The 22,548-nt window shown below is 41.1% G+C and overlaps 1 protein-coding gene across 3 annotated transcripts in view; it reads left to right on the forward strand.

The window, feature by feature from the left end:
* The window catches only part of LOC148018958 (uncharacterized), a 99,979-nt gene that overhangs the window by 35,262 nt on the left and 42,169 nt on the right, over window positions 1-22,548 (forward strand). For all 3 annotated transcript variants that reach the window (XM_087701459.1, XM_087701460.1, XM_087701462.1), the window contains exons 7-10: window positions 2,916-2,978; window positions 3,124-3,166; window positions 3,413-4,302; window positions 10,316-10,390. In XM_087701459.1, the coding sequence (XP_087557585.1) occupies window positions 2,916-2,978; window positions 3,124-3,166; window positions 3,413-4,302; window positions 10,316-10,390 (1,071 nt within the window). The remainder of the gene's footprint in view (window positions 1-2,915; window positions 2,979-3,123; window positions 3,167-3,412; window positions 4,303-10,315; window positions 10,391-22,548) is intronic.

Genomic DNA, 22,548 nt, shown 5'->3' on the forward strand with positions numbered 1-22,548 from the left:
TACATGAACTAGATATCCATCAAAGAGTAGTGGAACTCTGGGTAGATGTATCATCTCGAGTGCTTTGATTTGAGAAATATCTCATAGAAGCCTTGTGGGCCAACAAAGAATTTGTCTCCACAGTCCCCTTGCAAAATGGAGTTTAACCATTGGTGGATCTAGGAGAGCATCATAATCCTATCGGTGAAAAAAAGGAGGATCCCGCTTTTGTAAAAGGATGAAAAAGAACAAAATACAGTCTTGGTGTCCAGAGTAGCATCCAAAACATCCTCTTTGTCTTGGTTTGGAAAGGATTCCCTTTTTATGTTGAACATATTCATCCAACAACGTATTGCCATATTCCAAGAGATGTTCAGAGTACAAGTCAAGGGACTCCTCAATGACTGAGGTAACTTGCACATAAGAATGATCACAATATAGGTGTAGGGGAGAGCAACTGCCAGGTAAGGTGTTGATGCAACAGAAGAAAAAGAGAAGTGGATACCGAACAACCCGCCACCGGTCTTTGCCTTCACTAGAGAGGAGGATCTTTGCCACTATTTGAGCAGATCTGACTCTAATACCATGTCAAAAGGTGACATACCAGCGAGACAATAGGGTTTGCGGGGAGGAACACAAAGTGAACTCGGTAAACACTGACAAGAGAAGAGAAGAGAGAAGAAACTTTGATGAATGGAATGATGAAGATCTGAATCATGGAGTGAATGTGATACAAGGGAACAAGGGTCCTGTAGCACAAAGAAGATGATGAAGACAGCCACGAACCACGAACTACAATGTCTTCCTGAAGGGGTGTGAGGATAGTGGAGAGGCTGGAGAGAAGAGGTGACGGACTGAATGAATCAGTCGTGTAAAATGAGTGACAGAGGCAGCCTATAAATAGGCAAAAGATTGTCTAGGGTGGCGCCCGAAGGGAGGGTGCTGGCTGTCTAGGGTAGTGCGACATTGTGGGTGCCCAGTCCCTTTTTGGGGCTGTCCACTGTGAAACCCTAAACGCAAAACGCAGAACGCAAAACTGTGGGTGAAGGGTTTCTCAACTGTGTGTGTGTGTGCGCACGCGCGCAGAGAGGTGTGTGTGGGTGCAATGTGAAGAGGTAAAGATGCTGACTGGAGCAGCTGCCAGTGGCAGGTTGAAGGCAGTGGACCAAGCAATTTTCTAGACAGCACAGGCTGGAGAGGAGGTGGAGTCAAAGTGGGTGGCGCAGGTGGTTGGGGCAGCAGCAAGGCAGTTCCAGGAAGCTGGTGGCAACTAGATCTGGCAGCAGAAGGTGCCAGCAGGTGGGCGGAGGCCAGCGGTGCCACACATTTTTTGGCTTACAAATCTACCTAGATAAGCATGAAAGTACCCCTAATGAAGTACTTGTATACATTCAGGAAAAGAGTATCTTTCTTCTTGGGACTATACTCCATTTAGCTACATCATGCAGTTCCTGGTCCCCAATATGTCACTGTTCAAAGTTGAGAGCGTGCATGTCCAGCTCCAGAAATGGGCAGATTCAGCAGGTTTGCAGCCAGTCCATGGGCCCTTGTGTTCCAGAAATTTTCCTCTTTTATGGTGGACACTCTCTCCCCTTGATTTCCACCACATGGTAGTCCAGCCAGGTCTGGCAGACCATTTATTCTCCAGCTGTCCAGCTAATTTTCATCCAGGTGCCTGTAGCCCACATGATTTGTACCAAAGTAGTCTTTTCAGTTCTATCTCGGTTATGTGCCTAGGAGCCTTATACGGGCACCCACATAATTTTTACCTAAATACTGTTCTCTATCTCAGTTTTGCATGCAGGAGGATTGTTCATTTCGCCTCCATCATTCTTGCGTTTGTCATATGTTCACTGTCCATGCTCCTTTGCACCTTGACTCTCTGTTTCGATCAAAAACTTCAAATGGTATCTGGATCCACCAAGCTTGGAGTACATTCAGAAAAAAATATTTTTTCATTGTAACATATAAACTGGTAGTTTAGTAATGTCATGTTGGATGATATGTGGATCTGGGGAGCCTGGCTGAAGAATAGGGTAGAGCTGACATCGCATGCTTGTGTAGGGTTAGCTTGTGAACTGGTCATAGATTGACATAGAGGTTTTATGTTGTGTATAGGTGGATCTTTAGGATGCTGCTGGACTGATACTTGTAGGCAGTAGAACAGTGTGCCTAGAACAATAGGCAGAGGATGGGTTCAAGGGGCACGTAAGCAGGATGACGATATGCATCTACTCCTCCATTGAGCCACCATAATTTGAAAAGTGTAGCCCAAATTGCATGGATCTAAATATGGCAGGCTAGGTTTTATACAGAGGCTATGGTGTAGAAAACTCACAATTGCTCATAATGGTTGCTTACACCAGTATCAGAGCAGCCACAATATCTCTTAAGAAGGAGCTCACCGATCCCTAGCTCTCAACCTATCCGTTCTCTCCCATGTATGGATACCTAAAATGAGTCTTCATGGCAAATCAGAGGTCCAAACCTTTGGAAGACTCTTCTCAATCTAGCAATGGCCTTTCCATCCAAGAAGCAACCTTGAAAAACTCTAATGCGATCTTGAGGTCTGAGAAAAGAGCAAACAACTTCAACCTGCAAAGGTCACAAGGAGAAAAAGGAAATGACATGGCCACATTAAGGGCCAATGGCTCAACAGAATTGGAATATATTGTTGCTAGTTTAAGTGAGATAGAGGAAGCATTTGATTAACCACAATGGCTTCTAGTTGTCTGTGAAGCTTTGCTTGTTCTTTTTTTAGTGTATATTTGTTTTTATGCACATTACAAGTGGAACAAAATAACATTCTGAATAAAATTAAATTGTGTCCCTTAGAAGGTTCCATTTGTCCGTAAGACCTAGTGAACTTAACATTTCAGTAAGATAAATCCTTGAAGCTGGTTTTTCTTTGTTTTTTTTTGGGGGGTTAATGTCAGGAAGAAGCCTATGAAATTCTTGGGACCACAATTCTCAACAGCTTAAAGGAGGCAGAAAAGATGGTATCGTACATAGAGTTTTCATGATTTCCTGACAGTGCTGTTGAAGTTTTTCTGATAATTTTCACCATTTTTAAGGTATGCCTATAAGTTTGTTATATGTTTAGACTCTAGACTCAAATCTTTAAATTATTGGAGCAAATTCCAGGAAGAGGAGTTTCACATGCTGCAAAATGAACTGCAAGCAAGTGGTAAGGCAGACAGTTGTTGAAAAAAAGGAGCTTATTTGATTTGATCTTTAGTCTAGTGAAAATGGTGTCAGTTATTCAGACTAAGGCTTGATTGACGTTAGCCTTCCTGAGTATATTTTCAAGCAAGTTTAACAGATGATGAGAAAAGTTTCCTCGAGTATTATGATGCAGAAAGATTACCCCTTTACATCTAACCATATGAATTGGTCAAATAGTCATCCAAGGTGTCCTCTTCCTTGTCTTCAGGTTGCCCTTTATTGATAATTAGTAACAAGAAGAAAAGCAAAAAGTCTTCTCGTAAAAACAAAGGGAAGACAGGTCAACAAGCTGAAAGTGACAGTCTAAACAATGAATCTTCACAGTCTGAAACATCCTCAGCTATTAGCAGCTCAAGGATCAGTTCTGATAGAACCAACTTAGAAACCAACGGTCCAGGCAGTCAAGAGCAGGGCATTGACCAAAACAGCACTCTGCCTACAACCAGCGAATCAAAAGGCACAAGTGAGTCAAAAGTCAAAAACAAAAGCAAGTCTTCTTCCCAAAAGAAAGAAAAGAAGAAGATTTTGAGTGGGGATAAAGCATTGGTGGAATCCAGTCACAATCCTGCAGAGGAAAAAAAACAAAAAGAAATTAACAAATCTGACCAAGGAGGTAACAGCCTAGAAGCAACTCACTCAGAGACTACCACAGTGAAGATTATAGAAACAAGGCAGACTTTATCATCTGGAACAACCTCAGAACCAATTCATGTTGCAGCTTCTGCAGAAGGAAGGCAAGCAGAAAGACCTGATGAAGTAGCTGGTTCAGCTTCAGGTTCAAACAAAATTGAGAGTGTAAGTCCTGCAGAGATTAATATTGTTGGGTCTTCACAGCCACCTTCCAGTGAAGCAGTTGGCAGCCCAGAATCCAGACAGATAAGCTCAGAGTCTGAGCCACTGAGGAGAAACAATGATGCATTAGAAGAGAAGCAAACTGGGATAGAAGCTCCGAGATCCTCAATTCATAAGGATGCCAAAATTCCTGATTCGGTAACATCACAATATCCAGGAAAACAAAAAAGGAAATCTCGGAGGATTTCAACCCAAGGAAGCAGAGATGAAGTGGTCCAAACAGATGATGTTGCAATCCTCTCCCTGGTAAGTGGATTCCTATGCAAATATTGCTGCACTTTCTACTTTTGAATGTTTAAAACGAAATCACCTTTTTGAAGAAAGCTTATCTTGACATCTCATGCTTGAAGTAGAATTCAGCATTGAGAATGACACTATGATGAAAAATAGAAGAAGTGCTACAACACTAATGGGAAATATTCCGGGTTCACCTATATTGTATTGTCTTTTTCAAGTATACATCAAGTGAAATTCTCTGTCTCACCAATGAAATACAACCCAACATTGCATGCTTCATGCATTGCAGAAGTGCAACTGCTGGCTTTTATTCACTTTTTCTAGCTAATACAGGTATGGGCAGACTTACTCAGCAGTATTATTTGTAAGTCTACATGAAGGGCACAAAGAAAGCTGCATACAGATTATCTTGGGAACGTTCAAAAATGGGGCTGCCAGGATATGAATAAGTCCTTCTAGGCATACATTCTAGAAGGTTATGATCTTAAAAGATGTCAAGTTTTGTGGAATATATTGTCAGAATCAAGAATTGTAAAACAAAGGTCACATGTAAGGTGCAATAATCATTTTGGTTGCTGCAAGCAGTCAATCATTACCATTGATCTAAGAACCCAAAAACTTATGATATTCATAGTAACCAGCATTGGTACGACTGCGTGTCAGATTTGCAGTTGCAGAAGATTGTACACCCAACTGGGTGGGAATGTGCCATGCAAAATCTCAGATCAAGTGCACTCATTTTGTCCCCAAGTGTCAAAGAACATAGGTCAGAGGTACTAGGTGATGATGTGAATCACCTTGGAGCTGCTCCTGTCACTCTCTGAGTCTAGAGCTAAGTCCACGTGGTGGTGGACCTTGCACCTCCCCAAAAGTTCCCAAGCCTATGAACTGGATCTCGAGGGCTCTAAAACCTGCTAGCTAAGAAAGGTCTCTAATGTCACAATTGAACATGATCCAACCTCAATGATAAATTTCATGCATCTCATCCTTGTAGAGCTGGTGATGCCCCTGGTTGACAAGACTGCAACAGAGATCCTCTGAGATGAATCCTTAAAGCCCCTCTCCAAACCAGATGAGCCTTATAAGTTCTCATGACCGAAGGAAATGGTTCAAAACCTCCAAGCATTGCCTTGGACATCTCTAACAAACCCCATCCTATCACATTTATGCTAACAAACTGCCATTTGCTAGATTACTATGGGAAATTGGTGGAAGAAAGGGTCTTTTTCATCCTCTGTCTGTCTTGGAGGGGGCTCCAGAAGACGTGTGAAAGCCTTAGCAAGACTTTGCTCTGCCAAATTTTCTCCTTGTTGGAGTCCCCTTATCATTACCTTCCATTGAGATATGCCTGCCTGCCTTGACTCTGTAAGAGAAGAAACTCATTGAGACCCCCAAGACCCAGGAGGCTGGTCACTGCCACTCTTTCAGGTTTCAATCCAGCTCATCCACAGCTGTGGCTGTCACTCATGAGGCTTCTGCTAGGCTTTACCACATAGATCCTCCTGCTGGGTAGTCTCATAAGGCTTGCCATTGCTCCTTTCTATCCAAGATCAATCTACCATCTTGTTGAACTATGAAGATATCTTTTATTTGTTTGTTTGTTTGTTTTTTTTCCCTGGGGAGGGGGGGCGGGTTGGTTTTCGAGTCGAACAAACCTACCACCTGTTCTAGTACTCCTAGAGGAAAAACCAAGCTACCTAGTGAGCCTAGCCTAACTGAAAGCCTGTGAGGTGTTGCCAACCCCTCAGCTAAGACAACAATGTTTTGCCTACAATCTGCTCCAAACCCCTGCAACTTAATCAATTGAGCAAGAAAAGATCATTTGCAAGCTAGTAGGTGTCCCTTGATAACTCTAGGTTGGGTAGGGTAGGCCTCCCAAGCTGCCCACTCAATGTGTGTAGACTTGCACCAGCACTTTGCAAAGTTGTTGCCATGCACACAAGATACTATGAAGAAATGTTGAATGCAGAGTGTCAGAGAGGCCATGTTAAAGATTTAGTACAAGGAAGGGCTCTAATCCTCCTTTGGCAATCCTGAAAACCCTCCACAAGAAGCCAGATTTATTCATTTGGGGTGAGTCCTCTAACTACTAGCTTGCCTAAGATATCTATGTAAAGTAAGACTTTACTACTTGCTGGTCTGATCTGCGAATCAGGGTTTCAACAATTGCACAACTAAAGAAGAGAGAGAAGAGGGTGTGTGCTACATGATTCATCTCCCACTTTTGGCATGACCCTTTTTGTAATTAATTGCATTAACCCTTAGCAAGTGTGGTGCATTATGCAAACTTTGCTACAGGTAAGTTCTCTTCCCAGTTAGTTTGCCTTTTACTCATACATGCACGAAGCATATCTTTGAGCATTTGGTTAGCCCTTTCAGTTTACATTTCAGTTTGTGGATGATCTGCCATACTCATTCTCAGTTTAGTTTCCAGCTCCTAAATATAGTTCTCCAAATCGATCAGGAATGTTATTTTCCAGTAAGCCTTATGATCAGTATAGGCTCTCTATGAACAATTTAGGCCAATTCAAGGGTTTTGATATCAGACAAGGTTGGAATAAACCTAGCCATTTTGGTCAACCTATCCACAGTTTACCCATACAAAGGGAGGACTTTTTAACATAAAATGAGGTTGGAATAAACCTAGCCATTTTGGGCAACCTATCCACAATTACCCAAACAAAGGCATGCCCCCTCTTATGTCCCATCATCCAAGAATACAATCTGTGGAGATGTTTTTCCATTTTCTTGAAGGAATTTCTAAGTGGTGGAGAAGACCTCCCAACTTTAATCTTTCAGCCTTATTGACCTGGCATTTAATACAAACAATTACACAATCAAGACATCCTAATTCTAAGCCAATAAAACTACCTCTTAAAAAGACTATTAAGTCTTCTTAATTTCTTAGGTGTCCACTAGGACTATCATCACACTCAAAGAGTATCTGATGCTGAAATTCTTGGTCTTTTAGGACACATACTCTTTCCTTTTCAAAGAAAAGAAAGTTTTATCTGCTAGCAAGAGGTGTGCAATACTCTAGTAAGTCAGCTTCTACTTGATGGATTCTATCACAAAGATGAACTGTTGTGCTGCTATGATTCCAAGACACACTTGGAACTCAAGATACCTTTTCTAAATCAGCAGCTAGTGTTGGGAAGCATGTACTCACACAAACTTCAGAATAAGAGATGCCAAAAATCTTTTCACATGCTGGGATTCAAGTGTCTTTACTATGCTGCATGGAGATTGATTGATAGAGCATAGATTTTACCTTTTTGAAGCGTTTTGTTTGAGCATATGCAATATATAGCTGATACGATATTTCTGAAATTCATATGTCAAGTTTTGTGTGGGTGTAAGATAAGGAAGAGATCGAAGCTCAGTTGAGAGTGGAGTAGACAATGTAGAGTATGAGAGCATGGCACCCAATGCAATGATCTGAATTGTAAGGTGCAAGTACAAAGTACAACCCTTAAACCTTAGGGTTGTAAAAGGGTGTTCACACCTGAAGAGTGTGTGACACGATAAGTGCCTAAAACTCTGTAACATAGGCACATAAAATAAAAGGAATAAATTGGGGGAAAAAACCTCTTGTATCGAGAGTAAAAAGTGCCCCAGTGTCCTGCTGAAGATCACTGACACTCTGTGAGGGTAGAACCCAACAAACCCCCTTGGAGTAAAGAGTCATCAAGATACAAGGATCATCCACCAAAGGACATCAAATTTAAAGCATTGCGAAATGCTTCAAATTTGTCACAAGAAAGAGCTTTGGTGAAGATGTCTGCCATACTACTGGTGGTAGGATAGTAGACAAGGCTGATATCACTTGCATGTAGCCTCTCTTTGACAAAGTGATAATGGATCTCAGTGTGGCATGAAACACTGGGTTCTGTGCCACTGCAATGGCAGTTTGACTCTCAGTGAACAAAGGAGTAGGCTCTGTGACAGATATATTCAAATCAGCTAACAAGTGTCTAAGCCATACACATTCAACTATGGTAGAGTGAAAGCTGCCTTGTATTCAGCTTCACATGATGATGTGGCAATAGTGGACTGTTTCTTGCTAAGCCAAGAGATGCAAGATGAGCCAAGAAAGAAACAATTGCCACTAGTGGAGTAACGAGAATCATAATCACTAGCCCAATCAGAATCACTGTAAGCATGTAAGTGCAGTGGTCTCCCCTTGGCATAAAGCAACCCAAGAGTCCTAGTACCCTGCAAGTAACGGAAAACACGCTTGACAACTTGCCAATGTGACATGTGTGGCTGATGCATATATTTGCTTAGGGCTGAAATTGCAAACTATATGTCTGGACTTGTGTTGCATAGGTAGATAAGACATCCAATGTTTGGAGCATATGTATGGATATCAAACAAGTCATTGTCATCATACAATGACAACGTCAGTCCGGGTTCCATTGGTGTACAAACTAGCTTACCATTCTGTAAGCCAAACCTCTCAAGAAGTTTACCAATGTATCTCGATTGTGAAAATCCAATGCCTCTAGCATCATGAATGAATTGAATGCCCTAGTAATAGTGCAAAGGCCCCAAATCTGACATCTCAAAAGTTTGCTGTAAATTTTGTTTGAATGTTGAAATCTAATCAGCATGTATCCATGTAAGCAAAAGATCATTAACATATAGACATTTGACCAGCAAGGATCCCCCCTCTTTACATACGTAAAGGGTAGACTCTGATGAGTTGTTTATGAACCCTTGGTTGAGTAAAAAGACATCAATCTTTGCATACCAAGCTCAAGGAGCTTGTTTCAAACTATATAAAGCCTTTTTTAGCTTACAAACCAAGTGTTCAGATCCCTCAACTGCAGAACGAAGGGGCTGCTATACATACACTTCTTCTTGAAGCTCCCCATGTAAAAATGCAGTCTTTATATCAAGCTAATGCACAGTCCATCCATAATGGGCAGCCAAAGCAACCATAGACCTAATGGTAGTCATGTGGGAGGTAGGAGCAAATGTCTCCTCATAGTCAATGCCTTTCTTCTGTGTGTAGCCCTTGGCCACAAGCCTGGCCTTATATTTGTCAATGGATCCATCTGCATTACTTTTCAGCTTATAGACACACTTTGTACTGATGGCTTTCTTTCCAACAGGCAAAGACACTAAATCCCATGTTTGATTCTTTATGATGGAATCAAACTCAGCTTGCATTGCTGCCATCCAATGTATCTGTTGCCATAATAAACTCCATGGTATGTGCACCATCATGCATACGAGCTTGCCTTCTAGTACGACTAGCAATAGGAGCATCCAAATGACTATCTTTCATAGTTTGCAAATACCATCTAGGCATTTGTCTAGCCTCCTGACTGTGTACAAGCTCTTGCTGAATTTCAGCATCTTGCTGAATATTCAGATCAGCTATGGGCTGATTTTTTGCATTACCCAATGGAGCAGCTGGCTGAACATTAAGTTCACTTAATGAAGCTCCAACTGTATCATGGAAAGAAATGGGCAACAACCCTTCAAATACATCATTGGCAACCTGATATGTGTCAAAACCAGCAAGGGATAATTCTGATTTTTCATTGAAAACCACATCCCTACTGACAAATACCTTTTTAGAGACAGGATCATATAATCTATATCCTTTGCTCTCATTGCTGTACCCCACAAAAATGCATTTGATAGCCTTGTCTTGGCCTTGATATACTTGGCAGCGGGCTATGAAGGCTTCGTTCGTGCTGATGGCTGCGCGCTGAGAAGCTTCTTCCTGAGTACCTTGGGAATGTGCGTATATGCAAGACAACCAAAAGTACGAAAATGCCTTTCTGACCCAATGAGTTGATTCCTCAGAAAATGACACATTTAGCTAATGTTTTATGAAATTTTCAATCACTATTTAAACTTTTTTCTTTAGATATCAGCACTAAAGCCTTGGGGTTAAGTATTTTGGTGTTTAGATGTCTATCTATTCTATTCATTGAGATTTACATGTAGTTTTGATTATGTAAATTATCAAAATTTTTCATTAACAGTTCTTTTCTTCTTGAATCAGCATGAAAGCTTGGGGGATTCCTTACTTGCTCAAAGTCCAGAATCAGTAGATATTACGAAACTTCTTGAAGACTTGGTAAGTGAAAAGCCCTTTTCCATGATATCTCAACACCAAAAGAGCAGTGCGTACATTAATATTGGTAGAACATTGATTTCTTAGCAAGAGCTTTGAGATTTAAATGAAGTTTTTCATGCAGGGATAATCTATTTGTTTCATTATTCAGTTTTTTCACCCGAATTTAAGCATTCCTTTTTAGGCAATTTCATGTTCTGACACTTGTCATAACTTAAATATATGAATCTTGTTGATGCTTAGAAATAAGTTGTTGTCCTTGCATCGAACTTAAAAGGAAGGAGAGACTATTCCGTCATATTTTCAATAATGCTCAAAACAGACTTCAAATTTTGGTTTGGATAACCTTATAAACAAGGAGTACAAAAATGTTCCAAATGCCATCGATCTTGATTAGTGTTGGAATACAAGACCTGTTTTGTAAGTCTTACATGGACTTCGCAGTTAGGTGGCATGAGATAGGGAACATCTCACAAGAAATCACAACCAATAGAGACAACTAACAAAGCCAAACTAAACGTTCCAAAAACAGATTATTTTAATTGCAATCAATGGTGCAAGTCCTTTTGTGTGTGATATGTTAAAATAGCTATCAACACATTCTACGTGCATAGGGGGTGTGGTAGGTAGAATGCAAGATTTATGATGACTATACGTCCTAACAAAGTTGTCTTTCATGGTAACTGGGGGACTTAAAGTAGACAGTGACTCATTCCTAGCCAATCGATTACTCACTTAATGGACCAACTAATCTGTCATATGTTTTGGTGCACCTTCTTCACAAGTTGATAAAAAGGGCCTCTACTCAATTGTCCTCACTAGCAAGTGCCTACATAGGTCAGTGAATCTTTTTGATTATTCTTTTGGGATCTAAAAGGTGTTAGGATGCTTACCATGGCTTGTTATGAAGGGGGCCTTCCTACAAGACTATAATTCATACAATGCAGACTAGCCAACTGGGCATTTTCCCACACTAACCACTGCATATGCCCTGCTTATTGCAGACCTTGGTACCTACAATAATTCTGGCCTCCTGTAGAGCTGATCCTAACCACCAATATAGAAGGTATATTAAGGAAGAAGAAGACTAGCAAATCAATATTTGTGATTGAGGACAAAAGCATTATGGATTCATTTCTGCCCTCATTAGGGATGCAGCATGCATTTTGAACTTCTTTCAAAGCTCCCTTCATAACCAGAACCATAAATTTGCACACTAAGGCTCCAAAGTTTGAACTTCCCTTTGGGATATATAGTTTCCAGGATAGCCTCATGTTAGGCCCCTGCGAAAATGATCATTTTAGAGGACCTAACTTTGGTGTCTAAGGAATTATCCAAGATTGTTACATGGAAGTCCTTATCATCTTCCTTAGTTGCTTGTATTCAATATCATGAAATTACCAATGTAAGATGATGAAACAAACATGACTTACTCCAATGCATGTTCTCTAGAGGCAAGATCAAAACTTTCTACAAATCCAGTGGAGAATCAGTATAGTTCACTGCATGGCCAGCATGTAACTCCCATGTTCATATTAGCAACCTCCAGTGAAGGTACCCTTAAGTTACTAGCTTATCCTTGGTTATAAACCCTACTGCCCTAATGGAGGGAGTTGCCACAGAGTTAGGCTTTAGCCCTGAATCCTAGCATATGAGCTTATGTCTGAAGGAGAGTTACAGTGCTTATTGTCATGCAAATTGCCAAAAGCCCAACCAAACAAGGGAGCGAAAAAGGGTTGGGTGCTTCTATTTATAACTGTATGGAGGGATCCTCTTTAAGATCTAGTCATTAACCTTAGATGGTTGTTGAGTAATAGCTTACCACATAATGCCAAACCTTATGTGCCACTGGGCATGACTTCAACAAATATGTGTGGAAATATGCTAGGGTTTGTGAAAGAAAACATGGAGTGTATGACCACAATTGAAACATAGAGAACTCAAACACAAACACAAAAACTCAAAATGCAAAACCATAAAGAAAGAAGAAAGATAACTCTGAAGTGAATGAATGAATGCTATAAATGAAGGAAAGAGTGTACAAGATACTCAAAGTCAGAGCTGTCCAACAGCCAATGACTCTTGTGGGGGTGGGCTGAGGGAGTGGTTGGAGAGTGACATCCACTAGAGATGGATCCTGAGTGGCATCCAAGATGATGCTGAAAATGGAAGAGCAGCAGGCTGGAAACCAAAATGCAGCAGTTTGGAGGGCTTGAACTCATAAATGCAGCAGTATAACCACGTGAAGATGATGGCAGCTGATCAATTGCTAGATCTGGGTGACAACTAGAAGAGGAGGATCTGATGCAGGGTGGCCTGATCAGTTGCAAAACACAGGTTGAAGGAGCTGTCTGATGAAATCAGCAGGCAGGGGCAGTAGATGGAGACTATAGGGCACCCCAAGGATGAAGTTGACAGCTGGTAGATGACCTTAGTAGCAGATGGTGATGAAGACCATCAGTAACTGGTGCAAAATGCAAGCTGTGATGACCTCCCAGATGTAGGCAACAGCTAAGGATGGCCATTGCAAGAGATGCATGATGAATGGAGGGCGCCATGTGATGAACTGGGGTGATCTGCAAAACAAGGGATGAACTGAGTGGCTGTGCAGCTGCCTATTTAAAGATGTGGATCCTCCCAAAGTTTGGGCGTTTTGCTTATGGAACATAGAAACTTTGGTAATCTTCAAGTTTTGGGGCTGTTTTAATGAGCTAAAGAAGTTTTAATGTATAATGTATCCTTTTTAGCTTAACACCCCCCTCTTAGGCCCAAAACTGGAACTAGAAAGGGACTACAAGCATAGCTCAAAGCCAAATGAGAATTGGCAACCTAGAGACTCGGAACATGCCCATACTCGATCTCTAGAGAGGTCTTTTGTGCTAACCAAGTGGCATACACAAGCCCGGATCTTACCCTCAGGAGAGGGCTCCATGCTAGTTGAGAACTGCCAGGATAGCAGTCCACTATGTAAATGGATCCAAAGGATGAAGAAAAAAGACTTGAAACTCTCCAACTGGAAGACCAAGGGAAGAGTTAGTCGCCAAAGTAGTCGAGATGTACCTATACTCGATCTAGGGAGATGGCTCCAATGGTGATAAAGTGTCGTAGGCATGCCTAAAACTTGACCTTGGGAGATGGGTCCCATGCTAGTCAAGAATGTGAAGGCACAACCATCAAGGTAACAGTCTACTTTGACATGAAAAATAAACAAACGAGTAGTGTAGGAAATGATATTAAATTATTAAAACGGCTCAATTAAAGGAAAGAAAGACGGATGCCAAGATAGGAAAAAGGATGCCTCATCTCTAGAGAGGATAGTATCTCCATCTCCATGCTAATGGAGGCGTACTTACCAAGGCGAGAGCTGAAAAAAAAAACCTTCAGTCTAGTTAGGATTGGTAAAATATCTACAATGCTAGCCTTGTCTTGAACTAAAATTTGAAACCATCAAGAAAGAAACATGAATACGAGTTTCATACAACGGATTCATGATCTCTAACTTTGGCTCGTACCATATGTTCCCTAACCATCTAGTTACTCTCCTCTTTCCAAGCCTCATAGTGGAGTACCACCAACTAGTAAAGGACTTCAAAAATTTCTTTGTTGGCACCTTGCTCCTTCCATCCTTCACAAGTGCGGTGATAGGTGCAAGAGTATTGAAGCTACGGGTGGTGGTTGCAGACATCAAGAAAATACCACTATAGAGTTGGAGATCATGATGATAGGTGCAAGATTATTGAAGCTACAAGCAGTGGTTGCTGACATCGAGAAAATGCCACTATAGAAATGGAGATCGTGGTTGGTAACCTCATTTTAGTAGTAGGTCATCATTACAAGGCAGGCTGGTCAATGTCTTAGATGTTGCACATTTGAACATCAAGCTATAGAGTATACACAATTTCCTAGATAGAGGCTCACCTTAAAGTGGATGACGACAAATTTGTCAAAGTCCAATGTCACAACAATAAGGGCTAGGTATCCCCCCAAGACCCCTAGTTGAAAGTAGGGACTTCAAGAGGAGTGACATCTATTCAGCAAGGTTTCCTACAAGGATAGGTGTGTTTTCATTGCGAGTGTTGCCATCATCCATCCCTTTTCCCCCCCGGATCCTTCTTGTACTCGGAGCAATCAATCAATGCCCACAGGTGGAGTGAAGGATGGGCATATCTTGGTTCTATTGTGAGAGGTCACAAGACTGTCGTCGTAGGGCAAGCCATAAGACCATCATTGCAAAGCAAGCTTTGTGATTTGGGTCAAATGTCAATTTGGAATCCTCAGTATGCATCGATAGAGGTTAGAGGATGAGTGGCTTTTTTGCTAGAGGTCATGGCTAGCTTGTCGAGGTGGAATCTTGGATTGTTGAAATTGAGTTCAAAAATTTAGATACCCTAGAGAAACAACATGTCAGAGAGAGAACTAGGGAGAGAGAAAGAGGAGAGAGAAGACTGCAGAAGAGAGAGAAAGACTGCAGGAAGAGAAAGAAGAAGAGTGACAAGGAGAGAGAAAGACTAGATTTAGAGAGAGAAAGACAGGAAAGAAGGGGAAGCCATAGAAGCTGTGAGCAAGAAGGGATAGAAAGATTGTAATTGTATTAATGTGTCAAAAAGATGTGAAAAATTACATCTTCTCTCCTTTTATACCAATGTCAGTGTGACATGGCATAATATCAATATTATTAACACTAATTTGTTATTCCCCAGCTTCTTACAATCCATCCCTTCCCAAAAGTTTTTGTCCTAAAAAACAAACCTAGAAACAACTAGAAAGAGGATGGATAGAACAGAGTACTACTCTGTTTTACAGCTTTACAAATGGAAAATGAATGAAAAATGACCACTACATGAGCTGAATTTGAAGAACGGAAGTAAGCCCCAGCTATATACATGATTTGAAATACTTCAGAAGCAAATGGAGCCATAAAGTCTTCAACAAATAATCCCAGAACAAAGTAGACAGCTTGCTGAGTAAACAGTCCCTGCTGGACCAAATCTGCCATAACTTTTGATAGAAGTGTCCAAATGAGATGTACCATATATCAAAACGAAGCTCTTGAAGAGTACTTTAAGACCATATAGATAGCTTAATTCTGAAAATTAGATACGATAAAACTGTTCTAAAACAGCGTGCTGTCTTGAACCAGTCTGCATCATTATTAGCTCCATAAGCAATAGGCTTCAGCCACCAATGTCTCCCTCAAGTATGGATACTCATCCAATATAGAATCAGGTATCCAAGAAGCCTCTTCAGATGGTAAACCTCTCCATTTGATCAAATATTCCACAATAGAATGTGATCGAAGTTTCTTTTCACGCTGACCTATAACAGCCTCTGGGATGTACTGAACAAGACCATCTTCATCAATGGGTGGCAGCTCATCAGCTATATCCACTGGATCACCATAATAGGGCTTGAGCTGACTAACATGGAAGACGTTATGAATCTTTGTAGAAGAGGGAAGCTCTAGTTTGTATGCCAAATTTCCAATTCGCTTAAGGATCCTGTAAGGGCCATAAAACCTGTGGGCAAGCTTATTACTGGATCCATCTTTTAACGTAGAGTACTTGGATTTGGGCACCTTCAACAAAACCAGCTCTCCTTCTTGGAACTCTAAAGGCCTCCTCTTCTCATCAACATACATCTTCATTTGATCTTGAGCCTTCCTTAGATTTACCTTGCATTGCTGAAGAAGGGTCTGCATTCTTTTCAACCCCTCCTTTCTATGAGGATTGATCTTTTCATTAAAGATGACTGTGGGTAAGGGCACCTTGTAACCATATAAAGCCTCAAAGGGTGAAACTCCTATGCTCGCATGAGTGGAATTGTTGTAAGCAAACTCAGCTAGGTGTAACCAAGAATCCCATGAAGTTTGGACATTATAGCAAAAATGACGAAGATAAGTTTCCAACCATTTATTAACTCTCTCTGTCTGTCCATCAGTTTGGGAATGATAAGCTGTAGATGGAGCCAATTTAGTGCCCATAGATGTAAATACCGCCTGCCAAAAGTCACTCATAAACTTTGAGTCCCTATCATGGACAGTCACCTGCGGTAATCCATGGAGTCTAAAAATATGCTCTATAAACTGGTTGGCCACTTGAGAAGCAGTAAACTGAATTTTTGTTGGGATAAAATGAGCTGCTTTGGTGAGTCTGTCAACCACCACATAAATACTGTTCCACCTCTTCTTAGTAGTAGGTAAGCCAGTAATGAAATCCATAGTAATATGAGTCCATTTACCCGTAGGAATAGGCAATGGCTGTAACAAACCTCCTGGCTTATGGGTGCTATCCTTATTTTGCTGACAAGGCATACACTTCATAACGAAGTCCTTGACATCTTTCCACAGTCCTTTCCAATAAAAGCTTTTGCTGATCCTGTCATAAGTCTTGAAAACTCCCAAGTGTCCAACTAAAGGCGAAGAATGTAACTCCTCCATAATTTTCCGCTTAAAAGAAGAAGTAGAGGGAATAACAATCTTGCCTTTGCACCAAATATGACTATTTTTAAGTTGGTAATGCGAGTTTTCTTCCATAAGACCTTGTTGTAATTTTTGAAAGATTTGGCTGAATTCCTCATCTAAAAGATAGACCTCCTGTAGTTCTTTAATCCAGTCATTATGTAATTCTGTCATAGCTGACACTTTGCAGGCCCACATACGAGAAAGAGAATCAGCCACTATGTTATCTTTACCCCTTGTATGAGTGGTGTCAAAATCATAATTTTGTAATGTAGCTACCCAACGTCGTTGCTTTGGAGTGAGATTTGACTGAGTAAGGAAATACTTGAGTACCCGGTGATCAATATGTACTCTGAATTGGCTGCCATATAAGTAATGGTGCCACTTCTTGATTGCATGCAGGATAGCTAACATCTCCTGGTCGTAAACATTCATAGCCATCTCCTTATCTGTAAGCTTACGGCTCTCAAATGCAATTACTCCATGCTCCTGAAGCAAAACAGCCCCAATGCCACGGCCACTAGCATCACACTGTATAGTAAACTCTTTGGAGAAATCCGGGCATACTAAGATAGGAGCAGAAGTAAGGAGTTCCTTTAACTGGTTGAAGCTGCTATCTGCAAGAGCATCCCAAAAGAAAGCCCCATTCTTCAACCTGTCAGTCAAAGGAGCTGCAATTGCCGCATAATGCTTTATAAATCGACGATAGAATGAAGATAGACCAAGGAATCCTCTAAGAGAGGTAGTAGTAGTAGGCGTTGGCCAATCTCTTATGCATTGCACCTTCTTGGGATCAACCTGTATTCCTTTTTCATTGACTATATGTCCCAAGTATTCCACTTCAGTCTGTATGAAAGAGCACTTCTTCTCCTTAGCAAAAAGCCTATGATGTCTCAACACATCAAAAACCCCTCTCATATGTGCCAAGTGATCTTGTAAAGTCTTGCTATAGATCAAAATGTCATCAAAGAACACGAAGACAAACTGAAAGAGGAAAGGTTGCAAGATCTTATTCATCATGCTTTGAAAGGTAGCTGGAGCATTTGTAAGCCCAAATGGCATCACCAAGAAATGATAGAGCCCACGATCAGTCCTAAAAGCAGTCTTGACTTCATCACCCTCTCGCATACGAATCTGATGATACCCTGATCTCAAATCAATCTTCGTGAAGAATCGAGCCCCCTTAAGCTCATCAAGCAAATCATCAATCCTGGGTATAGGATACCTGCTCTTCACTGTTATCTTATTGAGATCCCTGTAGTCAATGCACATTCTGAAAGATCCATCTTTTTTTTTGACTAACAGGACTGGAGATGCGTAAGGTGAAGAACTTGGTTCAATGAATCCCATTTCAAGAAGTTCTTTGATTTGCTTGGCTACTTCCTCACGTTTACACTTTGATAATCTGTAAGGTGGCTTATTGATTGTCTTTGAGTTGGGCTCTAAATCAATGGGGTGATCCACCGCTCTCTTAGGAGGCAATGAAGTAGGTACTTCAAACAAATCTCTATACTCCTCAAGAAGAGCTGTCAAGGCTGGATGGTTTGCTGAATTATTGGGCTGATCCTGTATTTCTTTGTTCAAATGCAAAACAAATATTTGTGAGCGCTTCTTGTACTCTCTTTTGAGTTGTTGAATGGTGATAAGCTGAAAATTAGATCTACTAGGAATTCCCTGTAAATGGATAAGCTGTCCATTGGAGATAAACTCCATATATAACTGTGAGAAATCCATAGTGATCCTGCCTAATGTCATCAACCAATCACAACCAAGTACAATATCTATGGGCCCCATTTCTAGAGTGATCAGGTTTACTTTGGCTTCAAAAATTTCAGCCAACTGCAAAGAAACCTGTGGGCAAATCTGTGTGCTGATTTCTTCTTCACCATTAGCCACTTGTACTCTAATGGGCTGCTGTAAGTCTGTGGGAACACAATTTAACTTGTCCATGATGGACTTATTGACAAAACTATGAGTACTGCCATTGTCTATCAGGATGAACACTGGCTTTTCACATATGCTTCCCTTCATACGAAGTGTATTAAGGCTCTTAGATCCCGTCCAAGCATCCATAGAGATAGAACAATTAGTGGCAGCAAGCAACTCATCACAAGATCCACCAGGGTCAAACGGAACATCTCCACCTGGATCAAAAGGAAAAGAGTCGGCTGGATCATAAAAGTACTGTCCAACTTCCTCCTCAAGATCTTCATTTTCAGCATTAATTGCCACTGCATTAGCCTCATCTATGTCATCTTCAAAATCCTCAAAAACCAGAATACTCTGAAGCTTAGGCTTGACATTTCTGTATACGCACTTTGAAGCATGATCAGGTGTATACTTTTCTCCACACTTGAAACATAAGCCCTTGTCCTTCCTTTCCTTGTAAAGATCCATGGGAATAGATTTGGGATTTGTATTAGCTGAAATGGACTTAGGCTTGTTGTCCCCCTGTTTGAATTTAACTTTTGGACTGTTTGCTGTCCTGAAATTACTTTGAGGCCTAGAAGCATTAAATGGAGGATAAGTTGGTACCCGTAAGCTCCCATTAGGCACATGATTGCTGCCATAAGTGTTACCAACTTGTCCCTGCTTTAAAACAGTCCTTGGCTGTCCATAACTAGGCTGAAATGAAGATTATTTCCTATACTTTTTTCCATAGCGCTCCGCAAGCTCAATAGCCTTGAAAAGTGAAGTAGGATTTTGCGCCATAACATCAGCTGACAAAGATGGCTCCAAACCATACATAAACTTGTGAAGCTTAGCCTCATCACTGATGCTTTCCACATACATGGTCAAGTTGAGGAATTGGTTTGTATACTCTCTTACACTTAGGCCCCTTTGTTCCAAACCATACCATCTCCGTGCTAACTTCTCTTTCTCAAGAGGCGAAACAAAGACTTCAGCCATAAGTGCTTTGAAAGCTTCCCAATTCTCTACAAGTATATTCTCTTTCTTGATATACCTCCACCAAGTATGGGCAAATCCTTCTAGATGCAAGGAAGCAAAGTGAATCTTCATATCATCAATTTAGGGTATATATCAAAGTAGGACTCCATCTTAGAGGTCCATTCCTCTAAGTCTGATGGTGAATATGACTGGCCATTAAATTTGGCTAAAATAATTTTGCCCTTAAACTCAGTTTCATGAAAGGGTTGCTGTCCCAAAATTGGCTGATCAGGATTACCAAGTACAGAGCCTCCAAATTGAGACGGAAATCTTCCAACAGGTGGCTGAGAATTACTATGTAATCTTCTTGTTGGTAGAGTACCCCTAGAATTTTGAGTATGCAGTCCAAAAACTTGAGTATTGGCCCCATTCAAACTGCCCAAATAGTCATCATGCCTCTGTGAAGCTTCTCCTACTTCGTACTGCTATTTGGAATGCCTCTTCTTCCAATAATCCCATTTCCAAGACCATTTTGATTAGATGGTTGAAGTGGGACTGAAGGGCCACTGTTTGAACAAGCCTTCTCATTAACTTCTCTTGATGCCATTTGCAACTGCATGAATTTAGAGATTTGTGCCATGAGTTGTTCATTGGATTCTACCAACTTATCAATAGAAGCCTTGGTCTGATTAGTAGATAGAACCATCTGCTCCATTCTTGACAAGATGGCCTCATGTCGTTCCCTATGTCTTTGTTCATGGGCACACAAAGTATTATTGAGTATACTGACTTCTCCTTGTTGTTGAAGCTCTTCAGGGTTCTCTTGAAGTGTGCTATCCATCATGGAATCCCTGATTTGCTGAGCATAATCCTCCTGGACCTTATTTTTGCCTTTATGTCCTGCCATATTAGTGCAGTCCTGCAGTACCCCCTGTCAGAAAAACGGCTATAACTTTGGCTAGGAAACTCCGATTTCAGAACTTTTTTGTGCGAATCGAAGCTAAGAATGCCCTCTTCGAGATGAGCTATAGCATGCTATAACAGGTTTAGGACAGAAAATTCTGTAGCTGAATTTCAGAGTCTGAACTGTCCAGTCCTGCACCCTGTCTAGACCTGTAAGTGCCCTGTTTTGACCCTGTAATGCAAGATAGTAACCCCAAATGGCTACCAAACCCTGCAAAAGGGTATATAGGACCTGTGGGTACCCTGTAGTACCTGCATCTGTGCTTCAGTAATGAATGGTGTACCTGTAACCACCTGTAAATACCCTGTAAGTGACCTGTAAATTCCCTGTTTTACACTGTTTTGGTCCTGTAAGTACTTGAGTCCTTGGAAAGTCTTCAATCTTCAATTCTCCACTCGCTGTACCTGTGTGAGGGATAAAACGGCATGACAGGCTCCCTACACGGGCTCCGAATCACCGGGAGGTGGGCAAAGTTTCCCCCGGGTCGGTTGGTTGCACCCCTTCGGGATCTTCGATAGTGAGGGAGGGTCACCTCTCTTTTGTCCCACTATCTCCCCCGGCATCCACCTTTTTCCTCAGTGGGAATATCAACATGGCAGAGGCTAGTGTTCTAAGCAATCAGCATGATATGCATTTCTGAAATATTCATTCAGCCTTTCATGAGATGCAATTGAATGAGATTTTGAAAAATTGGGATAGGAGAAGGGTCTTACCGATGCAATTCAGTGACTCACTGATTGCTAGTACTTACCCTTTTACAATATTTCAACTTGAGCAAAAGAAATTCAGCCAATCAATCGGATTAGAGTAAACAAATTTATCAATCAATGGATTCAATCAATAGGATTCAAGTATTATGCTGAAATTTCAGATTGAAGCCTCTAATTCACTGATTGGAACTAATATGCATAAAGCAAGCATTGCATTCATGAATAGATGGATTCAAGCAAAGGTTGGCTGAGAATTTGATGAATAATGTTCAATTCTTTAATCTCTCAATTAAATGGATTAAGCTCAGCAATTGGATTAATGAGAGAGATTAAGAATTGAAGAAGAGTACCTTTGACATGGCTGAAGATGACTTGATCAATCTCATATGCTTGATAAAGTCCCCGGTTGTCCAATGTTGGTAAAATAATCCACAAGGCTTGTTTATCCGGTGCTTAAGAACAATCTTGGAGCCTCAAATGCTTGAAATTGAAGCATTAAACCCGTTTTCCCCAAATTTTTGCTCCATAGAAGCTCTTGATCTTCAATCTTTAACCATTTCGCGCTTAATCCTTGCAATTTGTTGAAGAAACCTTGCTGAGATGATCCCACGGGCTAAAAGGATGAAGAATCTTCAAGAAATTGTTGAAAATTGAAAGGTCGGGCTGAAGCTTTCATGGCTGCCATGGACTGTTCACCTAGGGTTTATGAAGAGACTGAGGAATCCTTGAATGGAGCTGAGAACCTTCATCTTGCTGAGGATTTATGCTTGCAAGGGACCAGGAAGAGTGCCGGAGCTGAGGGGAAGAGCAGGCTAAGCAGGGTGCTCCTGGCTGCCTGGCTGAGCCAAGGTTGAGCAACCTTGTGCTCATTCTGAAGCTCTTGATCAGGGGAAGTTACTCCAAGTGATTGTTGGCCAAGAAGTTCAGGGGTTTGAGAGAAATGAACAGATCTTAGGGCTGAACTTCCATGAGACCTGTAGGAAACTCCAGAAAAGGGAAAAGAGAACCCCCTCTTTTCAAAGTAACCACTGTTTGTTCCCAAACTAAGCCCGGTTAACCATCCTTTACCCTAATTACCTTCAATTTTACATAAAATTTGATGACGTCCAGCCATTTAAGCCATTATCCGCCATATCTGACC

The sequence above is a fragment of the Lygodium microphyllum genome, chromosome 20, assembly GCF_053477565.2.
Source record: "Lygodium microphyllum isolate KBCC chromosome 20, Lygodium_microphyllum_v1.1.10, whole genome shotgun sequence".
NCBI lineage: Eukaryota > Viridiplantae > Streptophyta > Polypodiopsida > Schizaeales > Lygodiaceae > Lygodium > Lygodium microphyllum.